General features: G+C 46.8%; 1 protein-coding gene and 1 long non-coding RNA gene across 2 annotated transcripts in view; both read right to left on the reverse strand.

Annotated features, from left to right (window-relative positions):
• Window positions 1–11: 11 nt before the first annotated feature.
• LOC118623512 lies at window positions 12–8,472 on the reverse strand. Its single transcript, XR_004958294.1, has 2 exons — window positions 7,739–8,472; window positions 12–729 (listed from the first exon to the last, which is right to left on the reverse strand). It is a non-coding gene; the product is annotated as an uncharacterized LOC118623512 (long non-coding RNA).
• A 1,909-nt stretch (window positions 8,473–10,381) lies between these two features.
• The window catches only part of RASSF3 (Ras association domain family member 3), a 79,668-nt gene continuing 68,821 nt past the window's right edge, over window positions 10,382–21,228 (reverse strand). The window contains exons 2-5 of the mRNA XM_036252375.1: window positions 20,330–20,437; window positions 17,481–17,718; window positions 15,769–15,878; window positions 10,382–12,450 (exon numbers count right to left, since the gene is read on the reverse strand). Coding sequence (XP_036108268.1) covers window positions 12,301–12,450; window positions 15,769–15,878; window positions 17,481–17,718; window positions 20,330–20,437 — 606 coding nt within the window. The 3' untranslated portion in view covers window positions 10,382–12,300. The remainder of the gene's footprint in view (window positions 12,451–15,768; window positions 15,879–17,480; window positions 17,719–20,329; window positions 20,438–21,228) is intronic.

Here is a 21,228-nt window from a genome sequence, read left to right on the forward strand (position 1 = left end):
ATATTTTGGTCTTTTTTTTTTTTTGGTCAATACAAAATAATTAGGCATGGAAGTTATACCTTAATGTATTAAAACGTGTTCTTAAATTTATGTTTAAGTGTCTAAATTAAGGACTAGTGCTTTTTTAACGAAAGAACTGTCCCAGGATCCTTATTAAGCGAAGGTATTTCACCTGACCCACCAATGAAACTAGATGGGAATGTTTGGGTTCTTTAGTTTTTCCACCACCTTCTTCCCACTGGAGTCTGTGAATTCCTTTGTTTGCATCATCTGTTTCTAGAAGTTACTTTGCCTGGTTCTATGTCATTTCAGTCATCTGACTTAGAAAGTGACCTTCAAAGGACCCTGTTCACTGCTGCACTTTTCAACGAATTAAAATTTATTTCTGTTCTAGTGGAAATGTGTCCTTTGTTTCAGTCCACAAAGAGTAATTTTGTCAAGAAGCTTTCTTGATGCTATTTCATGTTCTAATCACTCACTAGTACTGGAGATGGGTGGTTTCCACATCGGGTGCTAAGAGCCGTCCCTGCTGGGGGAGCCCCTGAATGCGCACCATGTAGAAAACCCCACGGACACATCTTTACGCATTTACAGCTTTGGAGAAAAACATTTTACCTCGGCTGGCTCTAAATGAAATAACCGTAGCTCACCTTCGAAGGTGCTCTGCCTTGAGGTCCAGTTATGTGATCATTGCTCCAGATAACTTCATATGGAAGTTGAAAAACTTTTCTGAAAGGAAAAGTTCATATTTTAGGTTCATAGTCCATGTGGTTTCTGTTGCAACTAAACTCTAACTAGGGGTACGGTTTGTGCTACAAAAACACTTAAATCAGTGAGTGGTTGTATTCCAACAAAACTTTACAGAAACAGGTAGGACATTATTTGTCAACCCCCGGACCTAATAGGTTGCCTTATATCTTATAAATTATGAAGGCAGGCCAGCCAGTGTGGCTCAGTGGTTGAGCATCGACCCATGCACCAAGAGGTCACCGGTTCAATTTCCGGTCAGGGCACATGCCCAGGTTATGGGCCCAATCCCCATGGGGGCATGCAGGAGGCGGCCAGTTGATGTTCTTATCGATGTTTCTCTCCCTCTCTCTCTAAAATCAATAAAGAAAAAATTTTTTTAAATTATGAAGGCCAAGTAGAAAAGCAAGATGTTAGAAGACTCCCATAAAGTTGCCAGATTACTACCAGAAAAACGGGTGATTTGGGTATATCACAATGTGAAACCATCAATAAGAAAAAGAAGCAAGTTAACTTCCACACACTCACAGACCAAGGTCAAGCACAGACTCTACCAGATTGTTTTTCCTAATTTATCCCACCTACTCCACTGAGCCTACCCTGCAGAACCAAATTTCCTACAGAATTAGCCTGTTTCATCTCTCTACCAGCAGTGGGTTTAAAGGGCTGTCCTGTGCATACCTAGAAGTCTGTTGCGGCAAAGCAGCCAGCCAGAGAACCGAAGGCCCCAGGCTGAAGGCACTGTGGCTGAGACCACGACTGACGGCCTAGGAACGACGGGATTTTAACATGGGACGTAGCAGCGAGCCCCGAGAGTACCAGGGAGTAGGTGCCACCCTGAATATTGGTCTTTGAGAGGAAGCCTGCTTGACCACCATCTGCCCGGGAGACCCGAGACCCTAGACATCCTCTCAACCTGCAGCTCTGACACATGCTGACAGGTCCTCAAAGGGCAGACAGACACACAGGATGCTTGTAATTAGTATTTATTATGGTAAAAATAGCTCTGCAAGATAAGTTTCTACGTCAGCTTAATTTATCCAAGCTCACAAAGCTAATTAAGAGTCAGGATTTCAAAGACCTGGCTTCAAAGCCATCTTTCTGTTAAACTGCTGTCTGATCTACGAAGGGTTTTTCCCTCTGTCATATCTGAGAGCCTACTCCGCCTGCTAGTGAATGATGAACGGGAATCATCCTACTCCTGACCTCCAGGACATTATATACATTGAAGAAAACTTAAGGAAAAACTTCCAACCAAGAATAATCTATCTGGCAAAGTTAGTCAAAACTGAAGGGAAAAGTTCCAGGCAAGAAAACTCTCACCACCACTAAACCAGCCTTAAGGGACTTGTTAAGCTGAAAAGAATGGGTGCTATTAAGTAGCAAGAAGACAAATGAATCTCACTAGTAAAGGTAAATACAGGGTGTCCCCAAAAAAATACTCAAAAAAGTATAATTATAAAGCTAGTGTTTATTAAAATACATTTCACTTTCAAAATGTAATAGAATCTACAGACACCCTGTATACATTTTGGGGGGAACACCCTGTATATACTAAAAAGTAGTGGGTTAATCATTTATAAAGTTAGTATGAAGGATAAAAGACAAAAGTAAATATAACTACAATAAGTGCCTGGGGATCCACAATATAAAAGATGCAAAATGTGATACCAAACACATAAAAAGGGAAGTAAAAATGCAGAGGTTTAGCATATGTTCAAAATTAGGTTGTCACCAACTTAAATAGACTATTACAATCACAAGTTGTTATATAACCTCAAGGTAACCACAAAGCAAAAACCTATAGTATATAAACAAAAGGTAAAGGAACCTAAGCATACCACTTCAGAAAGTCATCAAACCACAAAGGAAGGGAGCAAGAAAAAAAAAAGCAACAGAGAGAAACTACAAGACAGTCAGAAAACAAAATAGCAATAAGTACATACCTATCATTAATTAAATGTAAATGGGCTAAATTTTCCAATTAAAAGACAGAATGGCTGCCAGGCTGGTGTGGCTCAGTGGTTGAGCACCAACCCATGCACCAAGAGGTCACTGGTTCGATTCCCGGTCATGGCACATGCCCAGGTTGTGGACCCAATCCCTTGTGAGGGACATGCAGGAGGCAGCCAGTTTGATGTTCTGTCTCATCGATGTTTCTGTATCTCCCTCTCCCTACCTCTCAAATCAATGAAAAAAAAAATTTTTTTAAAGACAAAATGGCCGATTAAAAAAAACAAGACCCATCTATACCTTACTGCCTACGAGAGACTCACATCAGATGTAAGGACACATACAGAATGAAGGTGAAGGAACAGAAAAATACTCCATACAAATGGAAATCAAAACAAAATTAGACTTTAAAAACAAATCAGAGACAAAGAGCACTGGCATAATGATAAAGGGATCAATCCAACAAGAAGACATAACGTTCATATTTATGCCCCCAAAAGAGGAGATGAGACCTCAATTTATAGAGCAAATACTAACACACCGAAAAGAGGAAAAAATTAGTCCCTGACATCTCCAATTACAGGGCAACTTCAGTTTCAGACTAAGAAGGGGAGGTGCCGCTACCATTCAAGTGGCTTCTCGTCCCACTTCATGGCATGGCTGCTGGAAGATAAATCAAAATACAGTGCTTCTCCACCTCATCAACTATTTCCAGCATGGCCGTGATAAGCCAAGATGGTTCCTAATGACCCTGTGTGCGCCCTTCCACAATGCATCAGTGTTGGTACGTGTCCCTAGTAGGACAGGGCCAATGTGACGTTGTGACTTCTGAGGCTAGATCATAAAAGACATGGCCACTTCCGCCGAGGTCTTTGTGGTGGTCTGAGGACTACTGCCAACGACCAGCCCCAGCTGGCCAGCCATGTGAGCGAGCCGTCTCAGAAGCCCAGTCAAGGGTACCTATGACTACATCCAGCCCCAGCCAACATCTTCACTCCTGAGAGCCCCCCAAGTGAACCACCAGCTAACCTACTCCAAACTACTGACCCACAGAAACCACGTGATAAAATATTAATGTTGTTTTTAGCTGCTGATTTTGGAGTAATTTGTCATGCAGCAATACATGAATAAGGTAATGACCGAAGCTAGTTTACCAAGAGAAAAACTGGGGCAAGCCTTTTGTCAAAACCTATCCAACTGTAGCCACCGTGGACAGGGCAAAGCTGTCTCATGGTCAAGGCTCAACTTCCCTCCAAAGGGTGCAGTGCGGGGGAGGGAGTCATGAACATTACATGCTTGAAAAATACAAACAAACCCTGGTTCCCAGCTATTGTTACTAATACCAAGTAGAAGCTTCTTTGTTGGAATGGCTGCTAAAATGTTCTCAGCACATGTTGGAAAATATTTTAATGGCCTCCCTTTGGCTGGCAGGCTCCAGTCACAAATCCAGTCTTCTCTCCGGGGGTCTCCTTACTCAACAGCTAGTGCGGGGGAGAGCACAGGGCAGAGCAGCTCCGCAGCTGCGGCGGCAGGACTCTGGTTCCGGCTTCGTGGCCGAGGCACCTGTTGTCCAAATCAAGCTCATCAGTCACCACCACTCCCTCGCCTCGGCCCAAAGCCGGGAAAAGAGCTCAGAAGAGCAACTGATTCTGTTCCTGCATACGTCCCCCAAGAAAGTGGCCGCTCTGTGCATGTCTCTTCCCGAGCCCCTATGTCCCAGCACCTCCCAGAGCAGGGAGCAGCAACTTTATTAGGTCTGAGATGAACCCGAGACCTGGATTCTTGTAGCAGTCTGGAATGAGTGACTACTGACAATCTAACAGGGCAGCCTCGACTATGCTTTTACAGATAGTTCCACAGAAAATGAACCCCCGGGGCCACCTCTGGTGCTCTGCCCAGCTGGGGCAGACAGACTGGGGCCCCAGTCCTCCCGCAATGCCACGGAGGGCCCCGGTTCCGAGTTCAGCAGGGGGTGAACACTGGCTTCAAGAAGCTGCAGCTCAGGCTCATCCTGAAGAGGGGCCCCTTCCTGTCTCAAAGCAGCACGAGTGGCTGTTTCCAGACAGGTCTATGAAACGTTCAGTCCCGCAGAGGTGCCCTGCAGCTGGGAGAAAGACAAAGGAGCTGAAGATACGGTCCAGAAGATTACTTGGGGGGGAAAGGCACATGCATGACAACACTGAGCAGAGATGAGGTGGAGGCCCCCAGACTGCTCCTACTTGTGGCCCTCGTGCCTGGAGGTCTCAGCATCGCTCTCGGGCATGCCCTGGACCCAGCTGCTCTGAGCAGCTGGCTCTAACTTGTCAGAAGAAGAGAGGCGACGCTCTTCCACTGTATTTATGGGGAGCGCTAGGGAAGATAAGAAGACTGACTTTTTTTTTTTTTTTTATCCTCACCCGAGGACATTTTTCCATTTTTTACTCAGATAGAGCGGGAAGGAGAGAGAGGAAGAGAGAGAAACATCGATGTGAAAGGGACACATCGAGTGGCCGCCACCCACACGACCCAACCAGGGACGGGGACAAACTGCACCCAAGGTACGTGCCCTTAGCGGGAACCGAACCCGGGTCTCTGTGGACCGCAGGCTGACGCTCTAACCACTGAGCCAAACCGGCCAGGGCGAAAACTGACTTCTTGATCTACCAATCACCCTAGAATCTTGAGTGTTTTGCTTATAACTCCACTTCCTTCCCTAAGCCTGAGTTTAACAACAACAAGTTTCCGCTCAGAAGAATGTCCCTCCTGGCAAGTGCATCATCCTCGGTGATGCTCCCAGCGCCCTGGCCCAGTGGCAGAGCAGCCGTTAGCACCCCTGCAGGAACAGGAGCTTGGAGAACACCAGCCCGCACTGCACCGGGCTTTGCTGTGTACAACGCGCCCTCACATTCACCGTCCTACTGGTCCTCACATCAGCCCTGTGAGCTTAGCAAACACTTCACAGGGAAAAAAAGTTGGGTTTGATTCACAGCAACGGCCATTTTAAGTTTTAACTTGGCTCCTGCCAAAGTTTTAACTCTTTACCTAGGGAGAGTTATTCAGCTCTCAAGTTCTTGTCTCGTAACGGAGGAGAAGCAGCAAGAGGGACACGGGTATAACATGCCGCCAAAGACCACGGGAACCAGCCCCATCACACAGGAGATTTTCATGGAAGTTCATGAATTCTGCTTGGTAACTACTCATCCTGAAGAGCTCAGCTCTAAATCACTTCCATCTCGAGGATGTCTCCTCCAGCCTCCTACACTCTCCCGACCCTCTGTACTTGATCTTCATGACACCTACCAGTGTGCATTACAGGTGGACTCCGGTTTCCAGAAGACAAGGGTCATGATGTTCTTTCTCACCATAATCTACAGAATACTAACATCCTCAGGGTGATTTATAAATATTTGTTGAATGAAAGAAATTAAGTCACTTGGTGTTCTACTCACTCAAGTTTCTTTTTGTGCAATGAACAGCACAAACTAACACAAAGTGAAAATTTTTTTTTAAAGGATGGTTATAAGAACACAGATACAGCCCAGCTGATGTGGCTCAGTGGTTGAGTGTCGACCCAGGCACCAAGAGGTCGCCAGTTTGATTACCAGTCAGGGCACATGTCCAGGTTGTGGGTCCAATCCCCGGTGAGGGGCATGCAGGAGGCGGCCAATCAATGTTCTCTCTCATCAATGTTTCTATCTCTCTCTCCCTCTCCCTTTCTCTCTCTAAAATCAATAAAGAAAAATAAAATAATAAAAAAAGAGAATACAGATATAGAGCCTGACAGTAACCAGATACATGTATTCCTCAAATACGTTCTACAATTAGTTCCGAGCCATTGGCTGGGAAAGAGAAAAAAGGGGGGAGACAGGGAGGAACCATAATAATTCTCATTTAATAAGTATAAACCCTGCTATATGTCTATTAATATGAAAGTAAGCTTAAATGTTGTTAGAATATTACTGACCCTAAGCATTAAAGCTATATGCTGCAGATAACTGAGAAATCAGTAGCAGTAGTAGCACTAGCATTTATCTGTCAAGCTTTTCAGAAACTAGGCAAAATTAGGAATATACAGAACTCACAACTCTTTGGCACAAATTAACAACTTTTTGTCAGGAAACACTTCAATGCAATCTTTTTGTCTTGCAATCTCTTTCAACGGATCCTAAACATTGCCCTTTCCCAACTACCACCTTCATAACAAATAACTTTTGCAAGACCTGCTGGATTGATCACATCACTTGCAAAAGAACAAAATTCTAAAGAGCGAACTGGAAGAGGAGAGCACGAGGTGACATGGGGCAGAAACGTCGTCCGTGGCCTCACCCACACCCCTGCCACTAGCTGGTTGTTTCCTTGACAGGAGCGAACTCCCGGAGAACGTCTATCTGGGAGAAAGGCAACGGAACGTGGACTTTTCAGAAGGCTGAGCCCCAAGTTCCTTGATGTCTATAGCCGCCCTCGTGTTCTCAGACAAGCATCTCTTATTGATAAGGGCATCAGAAGACAGGCTCGATTTCACCTAAAAAACACTGGCTTTGATCCTTTTACCCAAGAGAGCACACAGGCAGGAAAAAACATTTGAAATGTTTACCATTTTGAAAAGAATATGAAGACATCATTTATAGTTCGGAGTAAAAGATTAGAATACGAGCTGTTACCTCCCCACCTACCCTCGTAATAATCCGAGGAGTCTAAGTTTTGGCAAGACTACAGTTTGCTGCTCCGGAACGCCTAGGACTGAAGCGAATTTTACGGCACTTCAAGATCAGAAAGCCCTCTAGACCAGAGCCCCCTAGAACTCCACTTCAAAAAGGAACCGCACAGGGTTTAATCAATCCCATGTGTCCATAAAGGCGGGTCAAGCGAGGGGAGGGTGCGGACGCCCCAGATCTGCGCCACTCAAGATCCAGGCCCATCAAAGGTAAGGCTCCTTGTTTAGAAAGATAAACACGAACCGTCCTGGTTAACAGAACTCCCTCCCAAAACAAAGTCAAACCCAGACTTAGACCGTATGTTCTGTATTTGTGCGCAAGCATTTAAAAATCCCAATACTCACTTTTCTTGGAAAAGAGAAGAGGGGAGAGCTTTTGGAGTTCAGCCGCTGCCAAGTGCTACCTCAGCCAAACCTGAGAAGCACCACTGTCATTGGAAACCATTACTGAAGATCAAAAAGGGTCTGTCCTCCACCCGGTCATTCTCACCTTGTAAAGGGAAAATTTGCCAAAAAAACGAAACAAAATGAAACCAAAAGCCACTAACTAAGAAACAAAACAAAACCCAGAACTCTTCAGTTTTTATCACGTCCATTCCTCTCCCCCTGCTCCACCCCCCGACCGGTCCTTATAGGAAGCTGTTCTCTCGAACACTTATAAGCAAGTAGTGATTCACACCAGACAGGAGTATACTTTAAAGACTTTAAATACTTAGTTCCCCGTGTTCCTTTGAAGAGGATGATCCTTGATGGGGAGTAAAACTACAGCCCTGCTCGTGTTTGGGGGCTATTCCAGAACTTTGAACTCTGAAGCTCTTCTGGTGGGTCCAGGGGGTGGTCTTGCTAACTGCAGGAAGAACCCTGGGTTCGGTCACACGCCCTGTCAGCTTCTCCCATGCAACAGAACCTGCAAAGGAAAACACAGGTAGGTGTGTCACTCCATGTAACTTAACATAATCACGTAAACAGAATGCTAAATGAACAACAAAAAGATGATTAACATATTCTGACATCAAGGCTGTTCTTTCATTTCCCATAAATCCCAACTACCCCAAAAGAGGCCTGCTTTCAGATGAACTGCCCAGTACAGGCAACCAAAAAGGCAGTTTGAATAAGCAGTGTAACGGAAAAACTGGGATGTGCTCCAGGAAAGGAGGATGGAGAGGCAGAGCCACCCAGCCGCCGGGACCCGGCCTGGCGCACTCAGAGGGGCCGCGGGCAGCTGCTGGACCTCAACATGCGTCTGTGTCCTCACCTGCAAAGTGGGGGGGGGGGGGGATGATCATACACGTTAAACTTTTTTCACTAATGCCTGGCACACAGTGAGCCCTTTGTTTAAATATCCCATAGCGACTATCCCTCCTTTCAAAAACACAAAACCCCTAATTGGGATCATCTGACAGAGTCCCAGACATAGCACACAATTCTTGAGAACTGATTTTGCAACCAGTGACAAATTCTGAAGAGAAGCCTAGGGCAGGAAGCGGATTCCCTTTAAGGAACAAAAATTTCAAAACATCCCCCTGCACCTTGGATAATAAAGCTGGCCTCCCAAATTAGATTCCTCTGGATATTTCAGTGAAAAAGGAACTCCACATAAAGCCATCATTTTCTATTATATTTTCACTTCAATTATACAGGTACTTGAAACCCACCCCCCCACCCCCATCAGGTAACCTTGCTTATTTCACCAGTGCCACTAGGGGGCAGTGCAGCAGTAAAACACTACAGCAGGCTTGGAGGCCTAAGAAGGGAAGATGGTGGTGCACAGGGTAGTGATTTGGGGGGGGATGGGGGGCCCAGTCAGTCACCGCTGTTGACCACCAAACACTCCCCAGCCATGTGAGACGGTCACGTTGACCAAAATAGAAATACTTGTATGTTGAAAGTGGTCTGTTTCAAGGGTGGGAGACCTCAGGGGTAGGATGGGGGGATAGAGGGCGAAGATACCTAAGGAACCTACAATGTTCTATTTTGGTAGTAGCCAGAGGGTGCCCCACTTTTTAATAATTCTTTAAACTGTTCACATGCTTTATATACTATGAAGGTATGCATATCTCATAATGAAAATAATCTGCCTTAGGGATGTTCAGGTAGAGTGGGAGGGAGAGAGAGGAACAGAGAGAGAGAGAGAAACATCGATGTGAAAGGAACACATCGAGTGGCTGCCACCCGCACGACCGACCAGGGCCGGGGACAAACTGCAACCGAGGTACGCGCCCTTAGTGGGAACCGAACCCGGGTCTCTCAGGACCGCAGGTCGATGCTCTAACCGCTGAGCCAAACCGGCCAGGGCTGCCTTAGGGATGTATTACATGGGCAGACACTCAGCTAGGGTTACTTTCCCCGAAGAATAAGGCAATGGAAAAATGACACTTGAGAGAACAAATGTGCCCCACTCAAACCCAGTAAAAGTCACACTCCAGCATGTGTCCCCATGTATCTGCGAAAGAAGCTCCTCCCACTCCGGTGCAGCATCATAAATAAAACACACACATATCAACTGACAAATCAGCTTTTAATAATGGAAACAAATTGCCATTCCAAAAACAATTTTAGGGAAGAAAAATCCTCCCTATAAAAATAAACTTAAACTCATCAAAATTATAAATATTATAACTTTTTACGCCTGCGATTTAAAATGCTCCCCGCAATACTTCCCCCTTCATTTGACATCATTCCTGTACCATCACGTGCTGAAGAGAAAACAGTATTACAGCAAAGCTTAGACAGTTTAACATAAGAATCTGCACAATGACTTTTAAAAACTGGTGGCCTTTGTGGCCCTTCTTTTACACACTAACCACACAGCCAACGCTGCAGTAGCCAGTGTTTGGGGGAGAGCATCAGTCCCCATGAACCATGAGCTGACAGAATTTCAATGCCCTAAGTTTTCCGAATTGCAACTTGTCGTGCCCATGACAATGAACAAGGTTCTGGAGGATACAGGTCCGAGGATCTCTATTAAAGACAATCTACTTCAAGTAAAAAAAAAAAAAAAATTCACAGATACCCATCAGCTACTACATTTGGTTCTAACAGTGTCTTAATCTGAGAAACAAATGCTTCACAAAATATAATAAGCCTACTGGGATGGGTAAAGAAAAGACCAGGAGGTTGATAACACTAGACTCAAACTCAAGTGATAGTCTGAATAGTAAAACCAGTATAAAAACCATGATGGCATTCCCTGAACAATAAAGTGTTGGATGACAACGACACTAAAACCTCAATACACTAAAAAGAACTTACATGCAAAATTAAACAAGGTGTGCCATACATATGTTACAGCTAGTTCTACCTTTTTTTTTTCCAACTTTCACTGAAAAGCTCGGGAGATATGATTGTCTCAGTGATACGCGTGGCAGCGCATCACCAGCATCACACCTGCCTCCACGCGATGGGTGTTCTCCGACAGAAGAGCCACCGAGAGGGAAACAAATGCAATAAAAGGCACAGTTCATTGAAAAGGCAAAGAACTAAAAGCACCTTGGAATTTCACAAAGAATCCATTAGGTGTCACCAAAGCGTTAACAATTCCTTGGGAATTTATAAACAACAAAAAATATCTAGACAGAAAATAGACTGCAAATCCCCCTCCAGAACCACAGCACAGCTTTCCCGTGGCTGTCAGATAACTGCTGCCTGCGATGCGGTCACTCAACCTGCTCTACGGGAGGCTTCTATTGCACATGCTTTTCTTTGGTTGGTAGGAACATGCACTTTTGTTAGCAGGTTTCCATGAGGAGCCCCTCCTGCGGTCGGCTCAGGGTGGACTGCCCGCCCTTTCTTGCCTCCTTCCTCTCGGTCAAGTCGCTGGTAGTATTCTGTCTTTCATCCATACCCTCTTCTCCACTGCGTATGTGGAGACTTCCATTTGTAAGAGAAAGGGCGTGGGAAAAGGGAGAGGGTGAGGGAAGGAGGAACAGGAGGGAAGGAAAAGGGGAAATGGAGGGGCTGATTGTCACAGAAGTGTGTGGTGAGCTCTTTATTGGACAAATCTCCCACCAACAATCAGGGGGAACCAGGGGTCCCTGCCCAGAGGCCTGCTCAGCTTGGAAAACAAGCTCAGGGAAAAGCTGTAACTCGACGAGAGTGAGCAAACAGTCCCTGCGCGGCCCCGAGAAGCTGCGCCCTCCCCCGGGAAGGCAGCGCCCAGGCCGGCCCTGCTCTGACCGCCCCCTGGCGGAATGCTGACTTTCCGGTCAGCGCCAGCCCCACGTCCCTCCTGCGGTCTCGCTCCTACTTTCTCTGGCTCTGTTCCCACATTTTATTCGCCAAGACACCAAGCAGCCCTACAGTGGGTTTCAAACCTCACAGCTGAGTGCTTTTACCTCCTGTACAAATACACCTTCTTCTCCACCATCAACTCATCGCCCAAACCACCCTCACTCAGGACTCCCCCAACCTCACTCACGCCTTCTTCCAAACTTGCTTTACTTTCTTGACATGTCAAGCTCCCCCCAAATCCTTCGCAAATTCCTCAGAGTTCCCAGCTTCCTGTGCCTTTCATTCACATGGGTGTTCCCTGTGATATTTAAAAAAAATAAACACAGACAGGTAGTTTCAACATAGGACAAGTAATCAGAGAGATTCCTTGTTAAGCTTTTTAAAAGTCATTTGCACATCCTTTAGCTTAACATCATCATCACATAGTCAAAATAACTAAAAGAAAATAAGAACAAAACCCCACAGTCCATGCTTCAAAGCCCTCGAGCGGCGGCGGCTGCACAGCTGGCCCCAGGGCTCTCGGCGGGCGGAGGCTGCGGCCCAGGTGGGGCAACTAAATCTAGAGACAGAAGGGGGACGACCCTCACATCACGGGGCAAGGACACAGCCCTCCGAGAAGAGACACTCGCTGCTGGTTTATCAGTATCCTGCGCCCGAGCGGCAGGGGGCCTGCGCCGTTAGTCGGGCTTCCACACCTCGCGGAGGGCTTCCTCCAGCTTCTGCCTGTAGGCTGTGTAGCGCCTCTTCAGGCTCTGCAGCTGCTCGTCTTCTTCCTTGTCCAAGATCCGCAAGAAATTCTGCAGTTCTGGAAGGCTGAAGGCTTCCCACTGGGAGAGAAGACAGGGAAGAAAAATGCCAGGTGTTGAATTCTGTCAGGACTTAGGAATGCCGCCCATGGGCACCCGAAGGTGTGGCGGGCCCAGGGCCTGTGAGTGGGCGCCAAGGTCGTGGTTTCGAGGTCATGGATTCCAAGAGCCAGCTAGAGGTGTTCTCGGCCCTACCGTCCAGCCCTGGCTGTTCCCCTCCTCCCACCATCCTCCCAAATGGTTCTCACTGAGGCCAGGACCTGCACGTCCCCAAGCCCACTGGACACATTCACACCTGCCTTGACCCCCAGAAGCATTAGAAACAGCTCCTCACTCCCTGCATCTCCTCCTCCTCCTTGGAGTCATCCTCACTGGTCTCCTTTCTCGCCTCTCACAATCAATGTAATCATTTCCCAAACAGTTCTCCAATCTGTGTGCTGTTTCCATCTCAACTGCCCCTAGTGCTGGCCACCATCACCGTCCCCGACCCTGGATGTCCTCCTCCCCGGCCCCCTCGCTCCACTCCGTGCTCCCAGTCTGGTCCCCAGAGAGCCAGCCTGAACACAGAACTCCTGCCCCTGATGCGTGATTCCCTTTCCCTGGTTTCAGTTACCCTGGTCAACGGTCCAAAAACATGAAATGGAACATTCCAGAGATAAATGATCCGTAAGTTTTCAATAGTGTGCATGGTGAGCAGCATGGTGAAACCTCGAGCCCTCTACTCCATCCCTCCCAGGATGTGAATCACCTTCTCCAGGTTGTACGTGCTCCCTGCCCTTTGTCACTCAGCAGTGCCTGGGTTATCGACTGAATGCCCCAACGTCACAGTGCTGGCGTTCAAGTAACCCTTATTTTACTAACAGCACAATGCTGGCAATTCAGATATGACAAAGGGAAGCTGTAAAGTGCTTCATTTAAGTGAAGAAGGTTTAGTATTATCTGCGGTTTCAGTCATCCAGTGGGGGGCTTAAAACATCTCCCACCACGGATTAGAGGGGACCACTGTACTCTACAAAATGCAATTCTGGTCATGACCGTCCCCTGCTTAGAATCATTCAATGGCTTCCTTTGGTTGTTTCTGCTAAGTGTGAACGACCCTACCCTCTCTTTCACTGTGTCCCTCACTTACTACCCCAAGTGGCTTTGCACACGTTCTCCCCTCCTCCACTCTGCCTGGTGAACTCCTACTCACCTGTCAAGTCTCAGCTTAATGCCACTTTCTCTTAGAAGCCTTCCATGATTTCCTCCCTTCCCTTTCCACCCAGGGCTAAGTCTATTAAAAAGTTCTCACCGAGCACTGGTAACTCTGATCCAGAAAGATGTAAAAATCATAATTATTTGCTGAGTCTCTCTCACCTACACCGCAGCTGCCATTCTTCTTGCGGTTTGAGGTTTGTCTCTTGCCTTTGAGGCTCTGAGCTCTATTTCCCTAAAAGCACCCAGTACTTAGACGGCACAAAATAAATGTTTGTGGGGTTGTTCTTTTATTTTTTCACTGGAGCAGTAAATGTCAAGAAGGATATATGGCATCACCTGGGAGGTTTTTTCTTTAAAAAAAAATATATATGTTTTTATTGATTTTTTTTTTTTTTTTAGAGACAAGAAGGGAGAGAGAAACATCGATGGCTGCCTCCTGCACGCCCCCTATTGGGGATTAAGCCCACAACCCGGGCATGTGCCCTGACCGGGAATGGAACTGGGACCTCTCAGTCCGTGGGACGATGCTGAATCCACTGAGCCGCACCAGCAGGCAGGGGAGGTTTTTCCAAACTATACATGCTCCCCTCCCAAAATGGGGCCCTGGGTCCTGGCTGCGGATCTCTGCCATGCTCAGGAACAATTCTGATGGAGAATTCCCGGGGGTGTGGGGAACGGAAAAGCCTGGAGATAAGATAATACACTGCATGGAGAGGAGACAGAATAAAACCACCAAGTGGCTCCATGACAGAAGATTCCCAAAGATAGAGCTTGAGATTGTTTAAAAAAAGAAAAAAAAAAGAGAGAGAAAAAAATTAACATTTTATTTTTCACGTATGTTCTCCAAACAAAGGAAGTGCCTCCCCTTCCTGACAGCCATGGAGTCTCTCCCCTCGGTCTAGCTAACCTGACGACGCTGAGAAATAAGAGCAGCAAGCAGAAGTCTAATAAAGCAATTCAGAATATTAAAACACAAGTAAATGTCAGAACCGTAATTCCCTCCCAGACCATAAATGTAGCTCTAATTGTACTAAATGATGTGCAATGCTTCAAAGACCAGGAAAAGAGGACACTGGCTGACATGTCCGCTTAGGCTTCAGAGGAAACGCTGTCGTGTGTCAAAGCAAAGCCAGAACCGGTTTTCTCCCCAAAATGACAGCGGATCTTAAACACTTCAGAACATCAGAATCAGACGAAATTTCAAAAGTGCCCAAATAAAGCTCCAGTTCACACGGACATAAACATGTTATGTACAAAGCATGTTTACAAAATTTCTCATTTACAACTTACAACCACCTTTTCAAGTCCTTAGTCCCACTTCCCAGACGTTAAAACTGAGGACTGGAAAGATCAGACCTACCCCAGGTCACGCTCCTGCTCTAAGTGAGGAGGGATGCTGGTGCCCTAACTTTCTAACCTAGAAACCCTATTCTCGCCGCATCACAAACGGGCAGGTCGGACCATTTCCTGTTTCAGACAACAGACTGGGACCCGAAGCCTGACAGACTTACTCAGGTGTCCTTTCAAAGCGGACACCTGATCGAGAGGACGGTCGAAAGTGCTTTCTCCTCCACATGCACTGGCCTAAACACGATCCTCCCCGGAGAGAAGATGGCCAACGATGCCATGTACATAAACATAATTTCTTAATCATCTGGGCAAAGAGGAAAAAAGGACTCTACAAAGTTAAATGTCTTTCCTGGGAAAGAGATTAAATTCCCTTTTATTTCCTTTTGGAGTCAATTAGCCTGGAGACTTTGTTAGCAGCAAACATGTGGAGAGTGTCGGCTTTCAAAGTTCGGCTGGATTGGAGGAATTTGGAGGTAGAGGGGGTGAAAATGACTCTTTGGGTGGAGATCAAGTTAAAATTTTATGTCCTCCACCTCTGAAAATTACAGACCAATATAATGAGTGTTGTAAAAGAATTATATTGGAGACCAACTTTAGATTCATTTCTGACAATTCAAAGACACACAGAAAGCTGCCTCCCGCCCTCCACAGGCTGCCCCTCCTCCTCCAGAGGCGGCCAACACTGTCTCCCTCTCGCCCCCTCCCCTCCAATGGTCAAAATCACTAGATGAGAGCAATAGCACAGGACCAGCTGGTGTGTACAACTGAAAGCAGTAATGTACAATCACTTACCTCTCCAGTTTCATGTTCACGAAGAACAAAACTGAGTGTGTCTGTTCGGGGCCCTGCTACCAAACGCAAGTAGAGCGGGTGTTCCCGGTCTGAGAGCTTGCAGGCGTAGACTGCGAAAGGACACGAGCAGCAAGTCAGAGGACGGACTCATTCCCTGGGCCACGCACACCCGCACCACCCCTCCTCCAGATCAAGGCAACGGCCCCCCCAGTCACCATCCTCCTCCTAATGGAATGAAATCCATTCGATCCTCTTCCTAGCTGCACCATATAAACTGTGCCTTGATCAAAATGGAAATAATTTTCAAGGATGAATTTAAATGGGTATTCGTCCCCAAAATGGGCTTATAATTAATTCTGCTCCTCTCTTTAGAGAACAAGAAACTTTTTTTTTTTTAAAGGATCTGCTGCAACCCCCTTAAAAACAGTAAAAATATACCATCCAAAGTACATGAAGTCAGAGCTCTAGGAGCAAATCTCTCTGCAGATTAAATCAGGATTTGCAGCCACAAACAAACTAAGCAGTCGGAATACGCGCTCTGGTGGCCTCAATCACAGCTAAATGTGTCTCATCTCACACTCACTCACACACAGGGCTGGCACTGCCTGTGATGTTAAGATTTGCCAGACATGAAGGTAATATTTCAACAGGATTGCAGAGTTTAAGTCCAGGTGAGCAGGCGAAGCAGCTGGCCAGATCCAAGTGCCCTCTGAGCTTACCTACAGTACTCTGGCCCTTCCGGGTGCTAACTTCCCCACAGATGTGAACCTGCCCACGCACTGAGCCTGTGCCTCAAGGGTCGGGATCTCGTTCGTTCACCCCTATCCCGCAGGGCCCAGCCCCATGCATGGTGTGTACTGAAAAAATGTGCAGATCCTCAGCACTAGCTGGGTTTCATCCCCATGCAACTGAGGGCATTCCTGCCAGGTCAGGTTAGTATTATTTTCTTCTAGAGCTGCTGTAGGCTTTACCCGGAAAAGCCAGGGACTATAAATAGTTGCTTTCTCACACAGAGACACCATTTTCAAATTAGCACTTAGTCAACCACTCAATCACTGTTGTCCACCACTGGTATCGACTTCGGCTCGAGTACCTGACCTGGAATATCTTATTCCGTTTCATGCAGAAATTTAATATTCTCTTTCTGGCCACTGAATGTGGGTAAGTTCAGACAGGCAGCCCCCAGGTCACAATGTTATCCACCCACTGTGAAGGCCTCGGAGGGGCTGGTGCCCAAATGCCCAGCGTAACGGCCAGAGGGACAGGCTGAGGGAAGAGAAGAGCCCGGGGCTGTCCATTTCCGTCAGTGGGTCTGAAACGTGCGGTCACACACACGGCCCTCCCCATCCTCAAGTCCTCGGAGGCCGAAGTCCACAGGCCTCCCAGTTCGGATGCACAAGCACAGGGGCGTCCTTTTTTGTCCTGAAGAACATTAAAATCAAAGCCACCCCCAAAGAAAACATCAAAGCCATCCCCCTGTGTGCATCAACGCCCACCACCCGCGGAGGCCCGAGTTCTCCAGACGCACAGCTGTCCGCCTCAGAAGTGTGGACAGCCAGGGAGCACGCCGCGCGTGTGGGGATTCATCTTCCAGAACCCGTCCCTGGCTCTGCCGTGACCACAGACACACCCGCTAGTCTCCCTTCCGCTCGAAAGCACCAAGGACACAAATGAAAGCAGAGACCATTCTCCCTGTAAGCGTGGCCGTGTACCTTGATCTTCCCTGTAGCAACGCTTATAAAGTGCAAACTTGGCAGGGCTCTCGGCCACGAGGAACTTTTTGAGCAGGGCCTCGATCACCTCCCCGACGGTGTTGGTGCTGCTGATGTGCAGAGTGTTCGTGCAGCCGTTGCTGCTGGGAGCGGGCCTTGCCGAGTCCGCAGCCGTCTGGGGCGCTTTGCAGAGTTCCATCTGCACCTTAATGAAGCCAGTGTAAATCCCATTTGAGTTCTGAAGCAGGGAGAAAAGCACACTCTTAGCTGGGCCGAAGGTGGCACGCGAGGAAAGCAGCCTATCAGAACGAATAGAGGAAGGTGAACCGCTCTTCCCCTGGTTCTTTCCGAACTTCACCAGAGACTGCCCCAGGGGAATGACCTCTGGGGGAGGTCAGCAACTCCAGCAAAGTGCTTCCAGAGGCAAGGTCTGCAGGGCAGATGTGGCGCGGGAGCCGCCTCCTAACTCAGTGCCGCCTGGAGCCTGGACTGGGAAGCCGCGCGGGGAGGTCAGGGCCCACCGGAGGTCAGTGTGCTGGGGCAGCTGCTGGCCAAACCGCAGGGCGTGCGGAAGCCCGGGGACTGGGTCTAGGCTAACGGCTAAGGAAACGATGTCTGTAACCGGTGACCGGCCATTACACAAAAAAGGAAGGTCACAATTAGGACTCTGAAATACCCAAGTCAACAAGGAGCAGGCAGTAAGAAAACAAGCTATTTTCAATCCCACTGGCTGCTATAATATGTACTAGACTACCAATTTCACTCCAACTTTTTTTTTTTATCCTTACTCAAGGACATTTTTCGATATTTTTTGTTCAGATAGAGTGGGAGGAGGAGAGAGGGAGAGAGAAACATCAACGTGAAAGGGACACATTGAGTGGCTGCCACCCACACGACCCAACCAGGGCCGGGGACAAACTGCAACCGAGGTACATGCCCTTAGCAGGAACCGAACCCAGGTCTCTCCAGACTGCAGGCCGACACTCCAGCCGCTGAGCAAAACTGGCCAGGGCCACTCCAACTCTTTTATATAAATATATCCCACGGAGCATGGAATACTCGATGCATTTCAGGCCCCTCAAGAAGCAGTATTTTTAAAACAAATTCAAGCTATACTATGAACTATAGATAGTATAATATAAGCACCTGTCTCTTTTTATTTAACATGATATTTATGTTTCCTTCTATATCTACATATATTTACCAGCTTCAGTGAGGTATAACTTTTATACCAAAAAAATACACATATGTAATATACACAATTTGATGAGTTTTAGCATCTGTCTTAACTTACAGTACAATTACTATTTCTTAGTTGCCAAAAATAGTAATAACAGTGTTCTCTTCACTTTTTATTTTTACATTCAGTATATTTAGAAAAAAATGTAATTTTAAAAAAAATAAGTCCTCAGGTGTTAGTATGAACGACCCAGTTAAAAGCAGGTCATCAAAGACCTCCTCACGGTCCGTCCTTTTTCTTCCACGAGATCACTGTACAGTACGAATCCACTTGTTCAGTCTTGTGGAAAGTATTATAAACACTTAAAATTTTTCATCTACAAAACATGGAAATTTGCATCTGTTTTAATCTCCACAGGAGGGGGTGTGGAATTTTTCTACTTTGATGAAAACGGTTTGAAAAAGGAGAAACCTCACTGCTGGATAATGAAGCGTAATCTCGAGGTCATCTGCCCCTCCCCCCTTTTCGGCAGAGTCCCGCCAGGGAGGGATCCTTTATCACAAGGGTTCATATTTACAAGCTCCTCCCCCGGGGTCACAGTAGGGCCTGTCCTAAACGGGTCACCCTGTCCTTTGCTGAACTCTGGTCAGCTCACAGTCAATAGACCGAGAGGCAGGGGTCCAAGGCCCTGGAAACTGGCACCAAGGGATGGCAGGCGCCTCCAGGAAAGTACCGGGGGGGGGGGGGGTAGAGACGCCAGTCCAGGTTAGAGGGACACGAACACCCCAGCTTTGTTGTGGGCGCTCCTCTGCCCGCCTGGCGCTGTGCCGCCCCCTGCACCCTCCCCCCACTGCGCTTCGGGCAGTGCTGGTACAACGTTGTGAGACCAGTCAACAGTGCACGGGAGCTGAGCAATACATGCTTCATCTCCTCTCGGCAATCGGCTGAGAAAAAGTCCGAGCTCAATTATGTTCCAGTCCATTGGCACAAAAACTGTTTCCTGATACTTCCGAAATTATTTACATGCACAGGATAAAACGTATGCAAGGCCTTATTAGAATCTGAGTTACCGCCTATATGTTAAGCAGGCAATAATTACACTCAATGCCAGAAATCCTTTGGCGGGGGACAGGGGGCACAGATATCTTCTAAAATAAGATTAACTTCATGTCATTGATTTTGAGATAAAGTTACTTCAAAATACAACTTTAATTTGAAACATGGAGAAACATTTTCCTGCCCTATACACCTGGACCTGAAACTTCTGCAGTGTGATTCCGAGATTTTAAAACATACAGAGAGCCCTGGCTGGTTTGGCTCAGCGGTTAGAGCGTCGGCCTGCGGTCCTGAGAGACCCGGGTTCGGTTCCCGCTAAGGGCGCATACCTCGGTTGCAGTTTGTCCCCGGCCCTGGTCGGTTGTGCGGGTGGCAGCCACTCGATGTGTTCCTTTCACATCGATGTTTCTCTCTCTCTCTGTTCCTCTCTCTCCCTCCCACTCTACCTGAACAAAAAATGGAAAAATGTCCTCCGGTGAGGATAAAAAAAAAAAAAAAAAAAAAAATTTAAAAAAAAAAAAAATAAAAATAAAACATACAGAGACATCGTAGGAGCAACAACTTGTATTTGTTTTTGACCTCTGTCAACCTAAAGAGCATCATGGGTGCTTACCAAGGTCATCTTCAACTTGTCTGTGACTGCTAAGTTGTATTTGTGAACCTTCTCTTTGATTTCCTCTTTGCTGAGGTAATTGTGGATTTCCTTCTCTTTCTCCACATCCTAGAAAAAAACACAAGCCAGGCCACACGTGAGCAATCGGAGAAAAATGCAGATAAGCCGGAATTCTTGACACACGAGAGCACTATGACCAAGTGTGGAGCACTTTACCTCGAAACACACACACTCATACCCACACGCTCACTAACACATTCTCCTCCTCTCATCCACCAACCAAGGTTCTCTTCCTTCAGACTAGTCTTCCTGAGAGACACAGCAAAAACTCATTTGTCAGCAGTTCAAAGCAACACTTCATTAAGTGTTATTTTGCAAAACTGTCTTTGCTAATTTAGCCTTCTGCAAAAACATCATTCCCTAAAAGTCCACGCTGGATTGACTATTTCCATTTTAAACATCTGAAGACACATACCAAAATCTTCTCTTTGGCAAACTTCATGGCCTTTATGACCTTACAGCTTTACAGTATTGTACAGTAGTTAATAAAAGGTAGCTGGCACTAATCACTGACCTGTCACATTATATACAGTTACCAGAAGGAAATTTATTTTCCAAACAAATCCTTGTGTCAAGTAACCAGACTCCCCCCACGCACCCACTCTCAAGCCCACCCCCCCAGTCTCGGTGAACCCACTCTCTGCAGGGACAATATTAGTTAAATGCTCTTATCACTGTGAAGAATTCACTGGTGGTTTACTGTTTCAAAGAGCTCAACCAGTGTATGCCATCATGCAAAGTAGGTCATGTGTTCGCAGATGACCAAGCTACGGTGACCCCATGAAGCCAGGCATATCAAGCACCTGACTTGTATTGCATTTAACTCTCCCAACAATTTA

The sequence above is a fragment of the Molossus molossus genome, unplaced genomic scaffold (assembly GCF_014108415.1).
Source record: "Molossus molossus isolate mMolMol1 unplaced genomic scaffold, mMolMol1.p scaffold_m16_p_10, whole genome shotgun sequence".
Classification (NCBI taxonomy): domain Eukaryota; kingdom Metazoa; phylum Chordata; class Mammalia; order Chiroptera; family Molossidae; genus Molossus; species Molossus molossus.